The sequence below is a fragment of the Sander lucioperca genome, chromosome 4 (genome assembly GCF_008315115.2).
Source record: "Sander lucioperca isolate FBNREF2018 chromosome 4, SLUC_FBN_1.2, whole genome shotgun sequence".
In the NCBI taxonomy this organism is placed as follows: domain Eukaryota; kingdom Metazoa; phylum Chordata; class Actinopteri; order Perciformes; family Percidae; genus Sander; species Sander lucioperca.
In genome coordinates this window covers 23,141,891-23,161,116 of record NC_050176.1, presented here as the reverse complement: position 1 = coordinate 23,161,116, position 19,226 = coordinate 23,141,891, and the positions used below count along the sequence as shown (strand labels likewise).

The following is a 19,226-nucleotide window of genomic DNA, read 5'->3' as shown; positions in this document are numbered from 1 at the left end:
TTTAAGTACCTATTACAAACCCCAATTACAATGAAGTTGGGACGTTGTGTAAAACGACGTGTAAAACAACGATTTGCAAATCCTTTTCAACCTATATTCAATAGGCTATATACACAGTTACTTCCTGGTTACAGACAAGCCAGCCCAATCACTTCTGGTCGTTAGATGAGCTGTCTGTCAGAGCCGTCAAAACAATGACTTTCTACACTTGTTATCTTCAAGACTTACCCCGTGTCACTATCAACGATGTACACTGTCTTATTAAGGCCTACTCAACCACGGCATTAAGAAAATAAATTTAAATAAAAAGATTTAAGCTGTACATAATCAGCTATATTCATGACTATGAAGGTAAGTGTACAACGTTACCGTTAACCTAATGTTAATATCAATTCTGATGTTCTGCGAGAGTAGCGTTACATAGCAATAACGTTAACGTTTAAAATGTAACATCGAACATATATATATAATATAATCATGTTGAATCACATATTAGCAGTGAATGTATGTGAGATACTGCTCTTTGAGATAAACAGGCTGGCAGTCATAAAAATTGTGTATTAAAGCTATGTTGTTATGCTCGCGTAAGCTAACGTTATGCCGTTACGCTCGCTGATATGTTTCTGTTTCTCAGTTTCTGACAAGAACGAGTCAGGAGAGGTGTCTGTGAGGGCAAGCTGCTTCAGGTCAATGAGGAAAAGCAAGAGACCACACAACTTAAGTGTAGGGAAATGAGAGCAGGTTCAGTGTAAAAATGTTGAAAATGCATTTTAGGAATGAATGGTATTTGAAGTATCAAGCTATTAGATAACAATGCAGCCTAGTTCACCCGCACACAGCAAGTGGGCTTAAACACACCAGTGACTAAATTCCAGTAGGTTAATACATGTATTTTAGTTACATAACATACACTGTATCATACCTGAACATCAAAACACATAGTTTACTTTACCAACTTGTATACATTTATTTTACAGATTGTTCTCAAAGACTCTAAGCCTGTTGAACTGCTGGCATGCCAGTGCTCATGTGTGGCAGGGCTTGCGCTATGCAGTCACATTGCAGCATTGCTGTATCAAACTTCACATTACAGCCAACAGGGAGCAATAGCTGTCCCCCCTACTCACTCACAGCTGTACAGGGTCTGAGCAACACTGGCACAAACCCAGGACCCAGGTAATGTTTGTTTCCAACACTTCCACAATTAAAATATTTCAATCAACTCTCAACAGGTTCGCACATAGGCTACATCATCCTTAAATAAGTTATTGTACATTTGCTTACAGGGTTTCAAGCCTGGTCCAACAAATGAGATGGTAGTGTTGTCAGCTCGGCCCAAGGAGAGAAGAGTGGCTGAAGGAATCAGGTAACATGAGTTAAACTGAATATTTCTGCTACATTCTGTGTCTGCTGTTTCTGTCCACACACACACACACACACACACACACACACACACACACACACACACACTGTAGCCTAAAGCTACAGAACACAGGTGTGTTCATTCATTTCTGATAATAAAAACATTACTGACTGTTTAACTGATCAGTTATGTTGTATGTTTTCAGGAGTAACTTATACAAAGGAGCCTATAACCTGACCTGTGACCTTCCAGACATGTCAGTCCAGATGTTGAATGACATCTACCAAGGCATGCCAAGGGAAACTGCTCCACTAATAACCATGGGAATTGCAGTGGGTGTACCATTAGGATATAGTGCCTTTGGAAAAGTCCAAGAAGGTAGTGTTCTCTCCTACCATCTTCCAGCATGGACTCCACCAATGACACATCTACATGCGACTGCACCACCACGACCATCCTTACCTCTTGATGGTTACTCTTTGGGGCCCTCAGAGTGTTGTTTTGTGCTTAACTACCATCAGCAGCTGCACATGAAATCTCTTCAAACATCAGAGCTCATGGCGCACCAACTTGAGGAAAGCACAAGACAACAGAGCACACTGAAGGAATGGCAACTTCTAAGAAAGCCATGTGTGACTTCCTCTAGATTCCGGTATGTATAATCTTTTTTATTGATAGTCATTACATTGTTTAAGATGTTGTTTAAATATTTAGACCAAGATGTGTGTGTTCATGCATTTCTAGAGAGGTTTGCCATGTGAGAGGATAGTCCTCAGCAGAGAACCTGGCACTCAGGATTTTACAGCCAGGTTATCAGACCGCAGAAATGAAGAGGGATCTTCAGATGGAGCCCAAGGCAGTAGAAGAGTACTGCCTTGTTAAGGATGTAAACCACTATCCTTGCGGTTTCATCATCCACCCAGATGCACTGCGTTTGGACTGCTGGAGGTGAAGTGTCCTAATGTGAGAAGCTATGTAGACTGTATGTACCTTAGGGTCTCCGATGGAGTGCTACAGCTAAAACCATCTCACACGTACTACTGGCAGGTACAGGGACTACTGCTCATAACTGGTCTGGAATGGTGTGATTTTGTTTTGCAGAAGATGACATGTTCATTCAAAGAATATATAGGGATGGCAGAATCATAAAAACAATGAAAGAAAAGGTTGATTTCTTCTACTTTTACTTTTATCTACCTATGATTTTGGCTTGAAAAAAATCCATGCCATTGACAGTACTTGTTTCAATCAGTTTTAATCAGTTAGCATTGATTTTAGGTTTTAGTGGTCATTTTTACAAATCTATACAAAATGCACCTCCCATGTATTCTTCGCAGTCATTTTATATATATATATAAAAAATATAAATATATATATTTTTTCACTGACTGAAATGTATTTAAATTGTTGACCGTAGAACATGTCACCTTCAATTTATTAAATTACATAGTTTCTTATGTTCATGTGTTCTGAGATTATTCATTAGTATCTAAACATAGTATTGTGTAAGTGCTCACTGTAGCAAAATTATATATGGAACGGCCATCGACTGTTTTTTATATACAGTCAATGGGAACGGTTATAACAAACAATAACAACATTAACAACAACAAGAACAATATTCTTTGAATGCTCTGCCCTCCACAGTACCACTCCACAAAAATATTGACACCTCTACTTAGACCAGGCTTTTACAAGTGGACCATTCTGGTAATTTAATAGGCATGCGACTACATACAGCTGGTTAATATTTCCAAACATGTTTAGGGGCATAACTGTGTCAAAGAATTTGTGCTCCTTCAACCGACGAATTAGCCGCTCAACATGCACCCTAAGGCGTGCGATAGACTGGATCTCCCTGACCTTGTTTGCTGGTATTTGAAGTCTTCTGGCTAGGAATGCAGGCCTGTACACTTTACAAGGCACACAGTCATCCACCAGGAAGCCTCTGTCCACCATGATTGCCATATCCGGCCTGAGCAGTTTACATAGTCCTGACTCCACAAGGATCTGTTCACTGACTGAGCCAGCAAAGAGGGGAGAAACAAAGGTTACAGCACCATGAGGGGCTATGCCAATCATCCCCTTATCCAAATTTGCTGTGAGCCAAGAACACAAAACAAAAAGGAAGCTTTTATTAAATCTACTAGTTCTTATTATTGTACCATGCTCACAAGCCTACAGATGGTTAGAAGTGAACCTGTAACTTAAACAAATGGACATGCATACAGGAAAACAAATGGTAGGCTACATTATGCATTTTTTAATTGAACAGACATAACACTATAATTTAACAGGTATTATAATAGTATAGCCTATCAAATTACGAAAAAAGCTAGGTTTACATACCTTGTGTAAAAACGAATGTCTGTGTCCGAGCCACCAAATCGCTGTAAACCAAAACGTTGCGTGAGTGACAGCTGCTCCAGCTGCTGCCTCAGCTCTCATTCTCAGTGACCACAAACGCAGGGTCCGGCCTTGAACAATAATCATGATCGTTGGCACAAAGAGTGCCAGCAACTTTGTCGGTCTCCATCCTCTCCGGTCTGGCTCTGATCTACTCCTGTACCCCAAGTCTTACTTTTCCGAGAGAGAAGTTATTCCAGGGCAACAAAACAGGAACGGTGCCTGGCTTTAGCCTCCTTCTACCCCCTTCAGCCGATGGCTCAACGACGTCCTCTGACACGACTGCACACACGAGTGTGGTGAGAGATCACAAACTTTTCTCTTCTGATCTTCGCAGTCCATTTTTGACGTTGTTGATGGTCAGAGGGGAAAGTATGGAAGCTCAAAGACAAATTCAATTTTGCTGACGACGAACAGAGGGACACAGCAATGTTCAGCTGTCATCCACTTACGACGCTGAAATTTATACGACTTACTCATCTCTCGATCACTTATGTATTAGGCCTACTGCTATGAAATAACTATAAAACTATACTAAACAACTATACTTCACTACTATAATATATATTTACAGTCCTGTCCTGATCGTATATGCCTACCTCACAAATTTAAAGATGTCGCCACGGCTGCTGCTGTGCTGACATTCCACCAGAAGTGAATGAGCTGGCTTACATTCTTGTGGAAGTTCTAAAGAGCCTCCCGTGCATAACGCCTATTGAATACACTACAAAGACAAGATATTTAATGTTTGCATGGTAGAGTTTTAACTTGCACTTGTAGATGTAGCAACGAACTGTGTTAACTGACAATGGTTTTCCAGGCATTCAATGTTGGTTTTCGGCCTTGCCGCTTTCATGCAGTTCTCATTTCAGTTTTCATCTCCAGTTTCTCTGAATCTGAATTTGATGATATTATGGACTGTAGATGCGTGTGTAGCATAAGTAAAATGTGAGCCATAAGGTGTAGACAAATGGGTTGATTAAAATAGGAGCCATTAGACGTGTTTGAGACTGATGACTGAAAAATGTGTCTGAAACACTTCCTGTGTAGACAAGATGCTAGTCTTGTAACAGCACTTTTGTCATTACCGCAGAGGTTGGGAGGGTTAGGGGTGGCTGCAGGAGAAAGAAGGACAGTCAGATTTGTAGAAAAGTAGTGATTGTCATGCTCAGCTTCGACTCAGGCAACAAGTTGATCTCTGGAAACCCTCCATGACGTGGAATTGATTTCCCAGAAAAAAAGATAATTACTCTCACTTGCACAGTGTACGAAATGTGCAATAGCCTGTTAGTCCTAGACGCTGTGGCAGCATGTCTTTTTTTTATGCTCACTGTCAGCTCGACTTCTTCGCCTTAATACTGCAAAATAGATGCAGATGTTAGGCGCTGCTACCCACTTCTCTTCAAAATAAAAGCAAAATGTCGTGCTAGTGTACTGACAATGCTTTGATGAGCAGTCCCTCCAGGATTTTGCGATGTTATGATCGCAACAATTTAGGCGAATTCAACCAATCACCGTGAATTCGGTGCGACTTGCAATTTTGACCAATCACCACAACTTTTCCGCAAATTTGACCAATAACCGGAGTTTCCTGTGACTTCAACCAATCCCAGCAGTCCCACGTGCCAGACTTTGCGTCAGTATGTGACTCTGAGAGCCTCTGACCAAGCGGGAGTGAGAACGGGTTGACGTAACACACGTACGTCGCCAAATTCATTTCCTTGTTTCTGATTTGAAGACGAGACGTGTGTGACTCGAACATCTCACATTTACCAACAAAACGTACAGCGAAAGACCGTGCAAAACATTTCAGACCGTCCTGCCAACCTGTATACATTTTAACATCAATGTACGCTGTAACGATTTTTCACTCTAAAGTTGCTGAAAGCTGCTGAAGTTTCAATCCTGTCGGCTCTCACACACACACACACACACACACACACACGGTGGATGCAGGAAAAAGCAGAGATGAGACGTACAGGATGACCTAAATTGAGGACAGCTACCCTCGTTATTGTAAGTGCAATGATAAGTTAAAGTCCAATAAGTAGTTTATCAAACCGTATGAATGTGTCCCAGGCCAGGATAGGAAATTAACTAACAATGTAAAGATCAACAAGCCAATGACACATATGTTCAAATTTGATTCATTCAATACATTATTATTTTTTGTCTTAAATCCACCAGCCATTTTTATATTATACCAACATTTGCAGCATCCTGAGCCTTTTTGGTTACTAGGAAATCTCAGACCAGAGTAATTATATTCTCCCTGAAACAAGTTTCCTTTTTATTTTTAAAGAAGTATACCAAAAAAAAATCACAACTTTTCTTTGCAATTTTCACTGTCTCTCGCAACTTCATTGCAACTAAAATACAAAAGCCATCGAAACTTTTATTGCAATGTTTTACAAAAGCTCCCGCAAAATCAGGCATTTTGGACCGCAACAATCTCAAAAAAAGGCCGCGAAATCCTGGAGGGACTGGATGAGAGAGAAGAGAGGGAGGAGTGTGGTGTTCATGTGCGTGAGTGTGTAAATCCTTGCCTTTTTAATGTATATGTGTTCAAACATGTCCATGCAGAGTTGTTTTTCTTGCATCATGAATTTAAATTGAGCACCCAGCTGCCACATGCCACCTGTATGAAGGCCTACATCTGTATGCACATATAGTGTGTGAAAAAGGTGAAGATACAAACAGACAGCGAGACACGTTAGGACGTTGGACAAGATATATTGCGATATAATGGCGGTCCCAGTGTGTTTACAAGGGCAATATAACTGTGACGTGACCTGCATGTCAAGTAATTAATCGCTTGTGTTTATGATCGTTCGGGCTTTCTCTACATTGTACACATCCTGATTTTAAAAAGCAACAAAACACACACTGCACAAGTGTTCACATGCAAATTCAGTCTTCAGAGTGGAGCACGAAACCTCTGCTGCATAAAGGAGCTGAATCAACATTTGGTTAATTTCTTTTGTTGATGAATTTTAATTCTAAAAATAGTCTGTGAACTTCAGAAGAAGCTGTTTTTGATATCTTAATTTCACTGATGTACTCTGTTGGTCATATTCATTTTTACCAACTGAACAATAAACAGGATAAACCAGCCACATATGGAATACATTCCATTTTCAATATGTTAATAAGATCTTTTATATGATTTCCGTAACCCTTTTCTAATAATGGTACATGAATTATCATGAATTCATGCATGACTTCATGCATGACTTCATGCATGAAAAAGCATGAATTCATTCATGTAGTACCTTATGAACGATCAGTAATGTACAAGGATTAATAGTATATCATGCATAACTTAATGAAGGACAACCCAGTCTCACGGGATTTCGTGAAATGTTCACGTAATTTAATATATTGATTCGTGTACACGGACATGTTTATCTCGTTTTCTTCGTGATGGTCAGCACATTTTTTAAACTAATGTATTTCAGTGGGAAGCATCTTTGATGATCACAGCACGATTCTTTCTGCCAGTCAGACTGCAGCAGAGAAGCTGTACAGCTTTGCTATTATTGATATTTTTAGCCCAATAACAGCTGTTTTAATCAACATTTATTCACCAGATCTTATCAGGGTTTATATGTATTTCTTTTAATGTTATTATTTCGGTCTTATTGCCAGGGAAGCTGGATTGCTTTGTTGTTTATTGATATTTTTAAAACTATAACGCTACATCTATCAACATTTATTTAGATGGTATCATGGTATTTACTTCTTTATATTAATAATATTATTTTGGTCTTATTACTGGTGAAATATTACAGTACGCTGTGAGGCAGAACATTACGATATGATCCGAGCTGGACGCATTCAAAGCTGATATCCCACAATGCAATGCGGGCATTCATATCAGAGAATCGGACAGCGATCAGCAGGTCTTTAACACCAGTATTGCTTCAGTGTACATATATACAGTCAGTGGTTTAGTCACCAGCAACAACACGTTGCTCAGTTTTGTTCCAGTAAGTTATGCACCGTAATACCGTTTTAAAAAATCTGCGAATACTCCGTAATACGTACCGCTCTGCGGATAGGAAAGATACAAATACATAATATTCGTAATATTGATGTTTTTGAACATTGTATTATATTGTATTATAGATAACAATAATAATAAAATACAGTTTCATTTATTTGTCTCATGTAATGTCACTGTACTGTACATGGCCGGCGGGCGGCAGCAATCTGAAGTCGAACATGTCCCCCCACCCACCCCGGAAGAACTACAAGTACACTAGCTTTGTAACAGGTTCTGGGGCGCATTTCTAGTGGGAGTTGTAGGTTTTAAATATATTGGTATATTTCTCCTAAGTAGAAGTTGGCAGTGTAGAATTTTGGATACACCCTGGGTTTTTTTGGGATGGGGAACACACTGGTGTCATCAGACTTTAAAAATGTAATCGTTAAATAGGTGAAAATAGCTTATTACCATATTTGACAGTGCTTACAGTGGGTAAACGTTGCAGACCATATCTACATGACAGCTGAGGTCCAGAGCTTTCTATAACAGCTGGTCCTATGTGTGTAGCTCCTTCTGTTGCTAAATGACAAGACTTCAAACATGTACTGGGTTCAAGGTTCAGAGGTCAATATTTCCAAGCAGGAGTAATGGATCCTCTTCAGACTGACATATGTTACTGTCCAGATTGAGACCTTTTCAACGATGTGTTTGCTATAGTCCTACGACAATGTTTTAATTTTTACACATCATAGAGACCACTTTGCAGGTGATACTTGATTGTCCCCAGAGAACTCATATCTGCCTTGAGTTCAAATGCTTCACACATAACACTTGACATATTATTTTATCATACAGCTGACATATACTTACAATAAAAAAAAAACATGAAGTGATATGTAGTCAGACTGAAGGACATCACACAGCCACAATCTATTGCTCATCTTTCACAAACAGTGACAAGAGCAACACACAACCCTATGCATCATATCATGAAGCTATTCCACAACCCCTGCAGCCTCAAGCAGCATTATTTAATTTTTTTAATTTTAATTGAGGTAGGTCCGAATAGGCCTATAGTTTAGAAATGTTAAGTTTACATTGGGGTACCCATATCTTCTGCCAGAGGATAAGAGCTACTTGGCATGGAGAATAAAGATAGATCAGACCATATTCTCTGTGCTTGCCTGGAGAGACTGGTTTCTATTCCCCTCCACAACCTACATGACAGTCACCTGACAACCAAACTTTAAATGAGATGTTTTTAGATATTGCCATGCTTTCTGACATATGAATATTAGGGATGAGCGAGTACAGCATTATCTGTATCTGTATCTGTATCTGTTAACCATATGAATTATCTGTATCTGTATCTGTACTCGGACTGGGCGGGGATTTAACCCGGAAGTGGGTCGGGTTGTCTTGAAATGGGCGGGGCTTTAACCGGTATGTTATTTTAAGCATGCAATTGATATGGGTTGATCAGAAATTGTTATATTTATTGCTGATTAGAAAACTATTTCCATGACAGCATCAGCATTGAGCTTCAGATCAATGGTTTTGATCACAATAACAAACTATATACAGAACAAGAACAATGAATACAACACATGCGGTTGCAATTATGAAGTAAAATGTAATGAACAAGAGTTTTCATACTCAACATAACTTTCTTTTTTTAACTTTTAAATTTTTTTATGATCAGTGTGATTTCTTTTTTTTTTTTGGTTCTTTTTTATTTTTTTTTATTTCCACACCAGGTATGTGTGAGTAGCTAATTCATTTGTAATATAGTTTTATAACACTACTTCCTTTATTTTTTTTTATTTAGCAAGAAAGTGTCAGACACTCAGTGTGTGAAGTAAAAAAAACTGGTTAAAGCCAGCTGACGGTTTAAAAAAGAAAAAAAATCTCCGACAGGCAGAGACGCAACGCGAGTCGCATTCTACCAAGCACCACGTCTGAACAAACCCCACGTTTACCAGAACTCTACTGGTTAATAAGTAAGTACTACAAACCGTAGTAAAAAACAAACCTGAAGCTGAAGAAACCCTAAACGTTAACGGAAAAGACCCGCGAACCTGAGTGACTGAGGGAGAGACAGAGAGAGAGAGAGAGAGATGTTCTGTGTGAGTGAGCAGAGCAGGACACAGCAACACAATACATCTGTATGTGTGTAGGGGAGGGGCGCTGTGACGACTAGCCTATCACAGAACGCAGACACAGTCAGCTACCCAATGAGGATTTTTATTCAATCCGAGCACAGATATTGACTCGTATTACTCGTGTAATACTCGTACTCGGCAAAAGTGCTTTATCCGTACCGGATACTCGTTTCAGCCGAGTATCCGGCTCAACTCTAGTAGTGACCTTTGTATAATTTTGCTCTTTTAATTCCTAATACATTAATGTTATGCCACCATTAATCATATCTTATTTATCAATGTTAGAGATGGAGCAGGTCAGCACTTTATTTGAAGGGACACAAACATGATGCAGTAATGATTAGTTAATCATGATTACAATACTACAATTCATCAGAATATATGTACACTGCTGTGACATGAACATCATTAATAAATCAGAAATCATGATGATTGAAATACCTCAATTGATGCATTTATTAACGTATTGTTCCTGCATTAAGTCATGCATGAGATACTATTACAGTTTTTGCCTATTGCTTACACACTTTGCAGAATTTGACTCATTATGTCAAAACTCTAGACACAAGCCAATCAGACGTAGCACTAGGAGATATGGATCCCGCCTTCTGTTCCGATCTGGCCACAAGACCTCGTCAACATCACAGGCGATGTCCTCACGGGCTAGGCATCGGGGAAAATATTGCCTTGTGTGCCGAATCCACCCTTGGATTGATCCCACCTCAATGTCTCCGCGTGCCTCTTCCATTGCTTGCAGAAGAGGCATGTGGGCGTGTGGTTGCCGATCATCTACTTTCCACCGCCACGCTGAAAAGAATTCCTCGATTGCATTTATAAAGGGGCTGTAAGGAGGCAGGTATAAAACTGTGAAATGGTTATGATTGTTCAACCAATCTCGGACCAGAGCAGCCCGGTGGAAACTAACATTATCCCAGATGACAACAAACCTGGGCTGCTCTGGTCTGTCCTGCACAACTGCATGTAGTGCATCTGGAAATGCAATGACCTGTCCTGTATTGTAGGGACCTATAGTGGCATGGTGATGCAGGACTCCTTGGACACTAATTGCAGCACACAAGGTGATATTTCCCCCATGCTGCCCAGGGACATTTACAATGGCCCTTTGTCCAACTACGTTACGGTCCCGATGCCTGGTTTTGGCCTGATTGAAGCCTGCCTCATCCACGTAGATGAACTCACGTGGCAGTTCGGCGGCATCAAAATCCAGAACTCTCTGTAACAGAAAATATTGAATAGTGTTACTGAAAACACATACAGTAACTACAATGTCTATGTTTTCACACAAGGGCTGGGTTGGGTCAGTATAGACAAAAACTACAAGCTACAGGCAGCGCAGGTGGCAGCATAAACCCTCATTCCCACACACAATATATAGTATGTAAAGTAAAGTGACACATACCTGCACATAATCATGGCGCAGATCCTTGACCCTGACACTGTTCCTCCTCTCGACTTAGTGTAGAAATGCTGACCCTCTTGATATTGTTGAAAACATTTCTATTTGTAATTATGCATTGTTGCAACTCACACAGTCAGATTGCATTATTTTCTCGCACTAATTCCTTTAACAATGGCAAGCTGTTGTTGTTGAGTGAAGAGCCGTTCCCTTCCACCTTGAAGAGGTCGCCCAACCATTCTGTAGAAAATGCCACCACAAGATGTCATTGGTTAGAGACTGTTCGTTATTTAATTAAGGGGCCACCAGAGGAGTTTTGTGGCCTCTAACCTAAAAAGACGTGACCCTCTCCTCGTCAGTAATAATTTTCCTATGACCCTCCAAAATGATTTGAAAAAGATGAATGACCCTCCCCTTGCGTGCAAGTTTGCACTTAGCAAAGAAGTACAGATACTATTTGATTTTTACAGCCATGATGTACAGAATTAACCTCTGCATTCTCATCTTACATATCACACTCCTCTGTTATGGTGTGGTGGCCATTTCAGTAGATTTACTCACTAACATTGTTGTGGAAACACAATAAGCATGGGAACTAAATGCACACTTCATGCATTACTGCATTACTTCAGATACTAAGTTACTCATTTAGTAAACTAATATGAAATACAATATGAAATAAAACAATAAAACAGTGAGACCATTCAGCAAAGGACGCTGGGATATAACCAATTCAACACTGGTTGCTATGGACTCGTCACTAGGCTTCGTCATTGTATATTTTAGCACATAGGTAAAGGTGCCGAAGCTGAACATTATATTCCAAAACATATGTTTATTTTTAAAGCAGATTTTAAGTTACATTGTAACAATTTAACAATTCGCCTTTCCAATCGCGGCACGGCTGTTTTGGAACGCAATAGACAGGCGCTTAAATTCAACTAAAATGTAACAGTGAACAATCAGTGTTGGACCTACAGTCTGTTGAGATGCCTCTCCAAACTCACCATAAAACATTGAGACACGTTGAGAAAAAAAGATCCGTATTTTGCCGTAATCCAGTGACACAAAAAAAAAAGTAATCCACAGTGATCAGTAGATCCATAAACAGAGTCACGGTGTATCCAGCAAGGCCGATATGAGCGTCACATTCACCAGCCAGCTCCGAACAGGTGAACGAGGCCTCTCCACTTCACCGTTTAAACAAAGTGGAATAAATGTATAAAAGTCCAAATCTACACAAAACCCGCAATCAATTAGTAAGCTGACATCACATTTATATACATGGCATCAACAACAGTAAGTTTCGTTTTTTGCGTCCTGCTGCTCCCATCGTCAGCCAGGTAATATTTTTTTACTAAAGCAGTATATGAAATCAGATGTATTACCTATCACCATTTAGTTGTTTTGTGTTATTTAAGATATTATATAAAATATCTGGTCATGCCAGATGTAATTATTCCACTCATTTTTTAAACAATGCAATTGCCTGTTTGAGCCACCAGGGGGGCAGTGCTCCTCCTGCCCCCCCAGCAAACTCCGCGTATGTGGTCAGAACCATCTGCTAGGGGGCCGAGACTGAGAGCTACATGGATAAATATGCACCAAACAAGCCACTTTGAAATTTTGCTCTTTTCATGAATAAAAAAGTTGGGTGACCCCCCCCCACCCAGACTAAAAAATGTTGGATGACCCTCCCCTCAGCAAAATATAAAAATACATGACCTTTTTCACATACTGTACTTTTAAACTGTACACAGTACTGTAACATCACAATGGTATTCCTTTACATATACTTCATAGCACTACCCATTTTTGTATAGTACGGTTAGTACAGTAATACTGTAATATGATACAGAATCATAGAGTAGGTAGAGTCTGAAGTAGAAACTTGAAGATATACCTGTTCTCCAGTCGGAATGTCCTTATTATCGATGCTACTGCGTAGCGACTGAGGTTAGGGTGGACTCTTTGCACAGCCTTCCTCATGGACAGGCCATGATTTATCACATGGTCCACCAGAGTAGCCCTGATGTCATCTGATACACGTCTCCACACTGGTCCTTGTCTTTGTCCTCGTCCTCTTCCACGCCCGACTCCTCTCTCTCTCTGTCCTCCTCTTACTCTGACTCTCATTGCCTCCATGCTTGCAAAGTTCTCAAAATGGCTTACCTGAGGCCTATTTGTAATGCTAAGGCTCAGACCGATTGGTGCTGTTTTTTTTAACTCTTTAAAGTGCCTTTAACGATTTACAGAACAAAACACAAATACAAACAAAAAAAAAGCAAGCAAACAAGAAAAAAAAAAAAATAAAAAAAAAAATAAAATAAAAAAAAAAAAAATATATATATATATATATATATATATATATATATATATATATATATATATATATATATATATATACAAAGAACACCGTGTGAGGCACTACAGTTAGCCTCACATGATCCCTCATGTTAAATGATTACCGACAATCACAATGTAGAAGCATCCATATCGTCCGACAAAAAGAGGGTCCATTTCTCCCATTTTCGGATGAAGCTTGCTCTTCTAGCTCTTAGGGAAAAAGTTATCCTTTCCATTGTATAGATCTCCTTGATAATGTCCATCCACTGTTTGAGGCTCGGAGGCTCAGGGTTGAACCAATTCTTTGTAATCGCTTTCTTATAGGCAATACACAAAATCCTACACAGATACATGTCATTTTTATTAATAGCTTCCTCCCTCATTATATCTAAATACAAGACCTTAACATCGAAAGGTATTTCGTATCCAAAAATCTTTTTTAAACTTAAGCGTATTTTACTCCAAAATATTTGGATTTTCGGGCAGGTCCAAAAGATGTGGGAGTGACTGGCATCCTTTTGTCCACACTGCTTCCAACATTGTTGTTGTGATTGGGATGTTTTACTTTTAATTTGGGGTGTGATGAAAAAGCGAATCAGATTATTCCAGCCAAATTCTCTCCACCTTTTGGAACTTGTTGTTGAGTGTTGTGTTTTCCAAATTAGTTGCCAATCCTCCTGTGAAATTTCTGTTTCTAACTCTTTTTTTAATGTAATTTATTCCCTTGGTCTCCTAATGTTGTTTGAACTGGGAAAGTCTGTATATTGTTTTCTATATCCTTCAATTTCACATTGTATAGAGGGCAGGTTGCAGTTTTTTTGCAGTTGCGCTGCAAAAAAGTAGGCTCTTAAATCGGGCAAAGGTAAACCTTTTTTATATTTGACCCTTGGCCTCTTGTCAGCCCAGATAAATCTGGATACCCATTTGTCCCAGGTCCTAAATTATGTTTCTAAAATACTATGTGGGATAAATTGAAATAAGTATAACAATCTTGGCAACATTTTCATCTTAATAACCTTAATTCGGGAGCCAAAATTTAGTGGAAAAGCAGACCACCGTCTGAAATCTCTTTGAATATTGTTGGTAATTTGGTTATAATTAATTTCCAATAGTGCTTCCAGTTTCTTCGCGATTACCACACCCAGATATTTAATTGTTTCTGCCTTCCAATTAATTTTGTACTTTTCCCTTATTCTCGGATTAGGGGAATAGCGTGAGGAAAGAACTTGAGTCTTTGTTACATTTAATTTATATCCTGAGTAATGGCCAAATTCTTCCAGGGTCGATAATAAATTGGGAAATGTTCTCTCTGGGTCCTGAAGGAACACAATAACATTGTCCGCAAATAATCCAATGATGTGGTTCTGTCCTCCTACTTGAATACCAGTCAAACTATTGCTCTGTCTGATCTTTTGTGCTAGAGGCTCAATGTAGATTGCGAACAGGGTGGGGCTAAGGCAGCAGCCTTGACGAGTCCCTCGTGTAAAGTAAACCTGTCTGTTAAATTACCATTCATTTTAATCCTAGATGTAGGATCTTGTTAGAGAGTTTGAATGCATTTTATTGCCTGTTCTTTAAATCCTAGTTTCTCTAATACCTGATACAAAAAGTTCCAATTGACACGGTCAAAAGCCTTTTCTGCATCAAGGCTGACTAATATTGCTTTAATTTCCTGTTTTTGAATCTGGTCTAGAATGTGAAGCGTGCGTCTAATATTACTTTGAGTCTGACAACCCTTGATAAATCCTGTCTGGTCTTCATCTATAAGATCTGGCAAGAAATGTTCCTTTTGGAAATTATTGACGTAAATATCTTGTAGTCGAATAGAGATAGGTCTATAGGACTCGCAATATTCTTTATTTTTCCCCTCCTTTAGAATAACTGAAATGACGGCCACCTTCCATGAAGGGGGGAGCACTCCCTCCTTAGGTGTCAGATTAAAAGAGGTAAGGAGTAGGGGAGATCATTCATCTCTGAAAGTCTTATACCATTCATTAGGGAATCCATCACTGCCTGGTGATTTGTTTGTTTTAATCTACTGATTGCATCATCTAATTCCTTTATAGTAATATTAGAAATTAATTTTCTATTTTGTGCTTCTCCTATACAAGGTAAGTGTAATATTAAGAAATTCCTTCATTTGGTGTTCCTCTTTTGATGGGGGCTGTAAATACAAATTTTGGTAGAAGTCTTAAAAACATTTTCTATTTCTTCATGTTTATATAATAGTTGTTTTGTCTGGGGGTCCCTAATCTTATGAATTATAGTCGAGGCATGCTGTACTTTAAGACGTCGGGCTAAATATTTGGCTGCTTTAGGACCAGATTCATAATAGGTTTGTTTAGTGAACCTCAATTTCTTCTCTATCTCGTTACTAAGAACATCATCTATTTGCTGCCTGATTGTTAATATTTGTTGTAGAGTTGATCCATCTTTATTGTTTTTGTGTTGTTCTAAATTTCTTAATTTAATAAGCAACTTTTCATAGTTTTCCTGTCTCACCTGTTGTTTTGGTAGGCAGCCCTTGATATTAACCTCCCCCTCAAAACAGCTTTTAGCGTGTCCCAAAGTATGGTCGCATCTACTAGGCCGTCATTATTCTCTTCTATACAGTTTTTAATTTATTTTTTAATTCCCATTTTACTTCTCTATTATTTATCATGCCCACGTTTAGTTTCCATAATGTATTTTTGTGTCTTCCATCCAAACGAATGGTTAGAAAGGTCAGTCTGTGGTCTGACAAGTCTGTTACTCCAATGTTACATTTCTCAACCCTATGTCTATCAATTTTGTTCATAAAGAAATAGTCTATTCTGGCGTATTCGGAATGAGGTGCAGAAAAGTGTGTATAATCCCTTTCTAACGGGTGAAGTTCCCTCCACACATCAAACATCCCGAGTTCTGTTAACCAGGTGCTGACAAGTCTGGATGACTGGGACCTGATTCTCTTGTTGGTTGTATCAAGCTTAGAATTCAAAATCATATTGAAATCTCCGGCACAAATGAGTATTCCTTCACTCTCTAGAGCTATAGTCTCGAATAGTTGTTTTAAGAAAGACTTATCAGTGCTAGGTGGGACATAAACATTGACTAAGGTGACCACATTATTTTCTATTTTCCCCTTTACTAATACATATCGCCCCTCTTTTTCGTGTAATTATTTTGTGACTTTGAAGTTAAGGGAGTTAGATATCAGTATGGCAACCCCTCTTTTGGGCCCCTTTTTGTAATCACTGGAGAAGGTATTTTTATAACCAAACCTTTTCAATTTGTCATGTTCTTGTCGGGACAAATGCGTGTCCTGTAAATAAATCACCAGATTTTTTTCCTTTTTCATCTTGGCTAAAACATATCCTATTTTAACTGGGTTATTAAGACCATTGACATTCAAGGATGCTATCATTACAATGTTATGTTGTGTCTTTTATGTAGACAGAAAGAGAAAGAAGTAAAAACGAAACAAAAACAGCAGTGGTCCCACTTACAACTTGAACTTGAAACAACAGGAAGAAATACAACAGCTGAGCTCCAAAAGAGGGGGGGCTCTTCGGTTCCTCCCGTGTTTTGATCCCGTTGGTAGATCTAGGGGAAATCCTCCTACATGAGGAGGGCCCTAACTTAGAAGAAATGTCTCTTGAGCCAACGCTTACGGACATTCTAAGTAAGTCCAACGTTAACATAAATACAGCTCCCAGGTAGTCCTGTTGAGTAATCGAATGGGCACGGAGTCAAAACTCACATAGTTTAAATTATAATAACAACATTCTTACCAGCTCGGTTTACATTTCACAACTTCATCAGTCAATCAGAGGTTCTTTGAAATTCTTGCAACCTTTCCTTGGACCGTAGTGCTGTGGTCACGTCGCTCCTCCAGGTCCCGTCCTTGCGTTGCCACTCCATCGCTGCTCTCAGCCGCGCCTCTGGCGATGTACCAGCCGCCACTGGAGCGGGCGCCATCTCCATGAAACCACGCCTCACCAGTTCAGCCCTCACCTCCCTCGCGTTGTTATATGTTCAGGTTCCCGTGTCCCAATGGATTCGCATCTTGGTAAACGGCGTCTGGAACCGGATTCCTCTCCTTCAAAGCGCGCTTAGCAGGGTTGTATTCCTTCCTCTTTACCACAATTTCAGTTGCATAGTCGTGGTCGAATGTCAAACACTCTGTTTCCCTGGTGTATTTTCTTTTTCCACACTTCCCTCAGGATTCTCTCCTTAGTATAAAACTCCAGAAAATTCACAATGATAGGTTTCGGAGGTGCGCCGTCAGCGGGTTTAAGCGTGAGTGATTGGTGGGCTCTCTGTATTAGCAAGTTGAATTCCTCCGGTAGAGAGAGTTCACGTTTAAGCAGAGTGTCCACATACTTGACGGACTCACCCTCTGCCCCCACCGAAGCTCCGTAAATACAAGTATTATTTTGCCTCGACTGAAATTCTAGGTCCGTGAGCTTGTCTTGTAGGACTTTTTGCTGTTCCAGTGAAAGTAAGAGAGCGTCGTGCGACTCCTGAGCCCAGTTTTCCAGCTTTTCCACCCGTGTCTCTGCTTCAGTCACTCTTGCACGTGTGGAGCGTCGTATCGCCCTTGTGTCAAAGGCCGACTCCTTTTATGCCTTCCCCCCAGTAACCCCCGCGTCTACTATGCCCTCTTCTGCTGTACGACAACGCCAGTTACCGTCAGCGGAGCGGATGTTTTGGTCTATTCAAAAGGAGTTACTTAGATACTTCCCTGATTGCTAGGTTTTTTAGAGAGACACATCTTAAGTATTCACAGTCTTGGCCGCTCCTCTCAGGGTCACTGGAGGTCCCTTCCTTCCGAAGGATGCCTGCTAGCCTTTCTCGGTCGCCGATCTGAGAGAGGGTAGGTGCTCAGGGGCTCTGACCAGCCGAGCGGGTAGGGAAATGAACTCTCTCTAGGAGATAACAGGAGGTCTGACTGTCAAAATCGGTCTCCGCCGGGCCGCAACTCGCCGCAGGCGGTTAAAGAGGAGTCTAAGCTGTTCCCGTTAGAGTAGCGCCCGCCTGGCCACGGGGGTAAGGAGCATGTTCCAAAGAATCCAAAAAAGAACACGAAAACTCTTTTTGGTCTCCTAGCTCAGCACAAGCTCAGGTAGTTTTATTTAAATGAGAAAGAAAAAAGCAAAATTAAAAGAAATAGACTAGGCTCAGAACCGAGTCGGTTCATTGAGTATTTCTCTGGCTGTTTGAGGTACTAAGTCCTAAATCCTTATGCCCAAAAGCACAAGGTAACCTAGACTATCTTAAATGCTATGCTCAGAACCGGGTCGGTTCAATGAGTATTCCTCTGGCTGTTTGAGGTACTATGATCCTTGCGCCTAGAGCATGAGGTAACTAAGCCAATTCTGTTTGCAAAGCTTCTCTTTTTATGCACAAGTTGGCTCACTCCCCCAGAGGGTTTGTTCACCATAGCTTCATGTCCTAGTAAAGTAATGCAGACGTTTACAGGAAACTCACGTGTCATAGAGGATATTCAGTTAGAAATCTAACGTTCGTGGTTGGCCTACTTATGAACTTCCTCTTCTGTTAGCG

At 40.0% G+C, this 19,226-nt stretch overlaps 1 protein-coding gene and 1 long non-coding RNA gene across 3 annotated transcripts; one reads left to right on the top strand and one right to left on the bottom strand.

Annotated features, from left to right (window-relative positions):
* Nucleotides 1-328: 328 nt before the first annotated feature.
* On the top strand, nt 329-1,628 carry LOC116048521. Of its 2 annotated transcripts, none has more exons than XR_004897082.1 (4): nt 329-351; nt 978-1,176; nt 1,287-1,366; nt 1,569-1,628. It is a non-coding gene; the product is annotated as an uncharacterized LOC116048521 (long non-coding RNA). The 2 variants fall into 2 exon arrangements; XR_004104673.2 differs by lacking the exon at nt 329-351 and adding an exon at nt 545-723.
* Nucleotides 1,629-10,469: 8,841 nt separating this feature from the next.
* Nucleotides 10,470-13,865, bottom strand: LOC116048236. The gene is made up of 3 exons (XM_031297208.1): nt 13,805-13,865; nt 11,340-11,392; nt 10,470-11,153 (listed from the first exon to the last, which is right to left on the bottom strand). The coding sequence occupies exons 1-3, from the start codon at nt 13,863-13,865 to the stop codon at nt 10,470-10,472; spliced, it is 798 nt and encodes a 265-aa protein (XP_031153068.1).
* Nucleotides 13,866-19,226: the final 5,361 nt, after the last annotated feature.

What these genes read in the sequence shown, in the direction of transcription:
- LOC116048236 (XM_031297208.1), bottom strand. Translation starts at nt 13,865, where the DNA reads ATGGGAGAAATGGACCCTCTTTTTGTCGGACGATATGGATGCTTCTAC. An exon ending in CTTCTACATTGTGATTGTCG is followed by an intron (nt 11,393 to 13,804) that starts GTAATCATTTAA and finishes TTCTACACTAAG; the next exon opens with TCGAGAGGAGGAACAGTGTC. An exon ending in TGCGCCATGATTATGTGCAG is followed by an intron (nt 11,154 to 11,339) that starts GTATGTGTCACT and finishes TTTCTGTTACAG; the next exon opens with AGAGTTCTGGATTTTGATGC.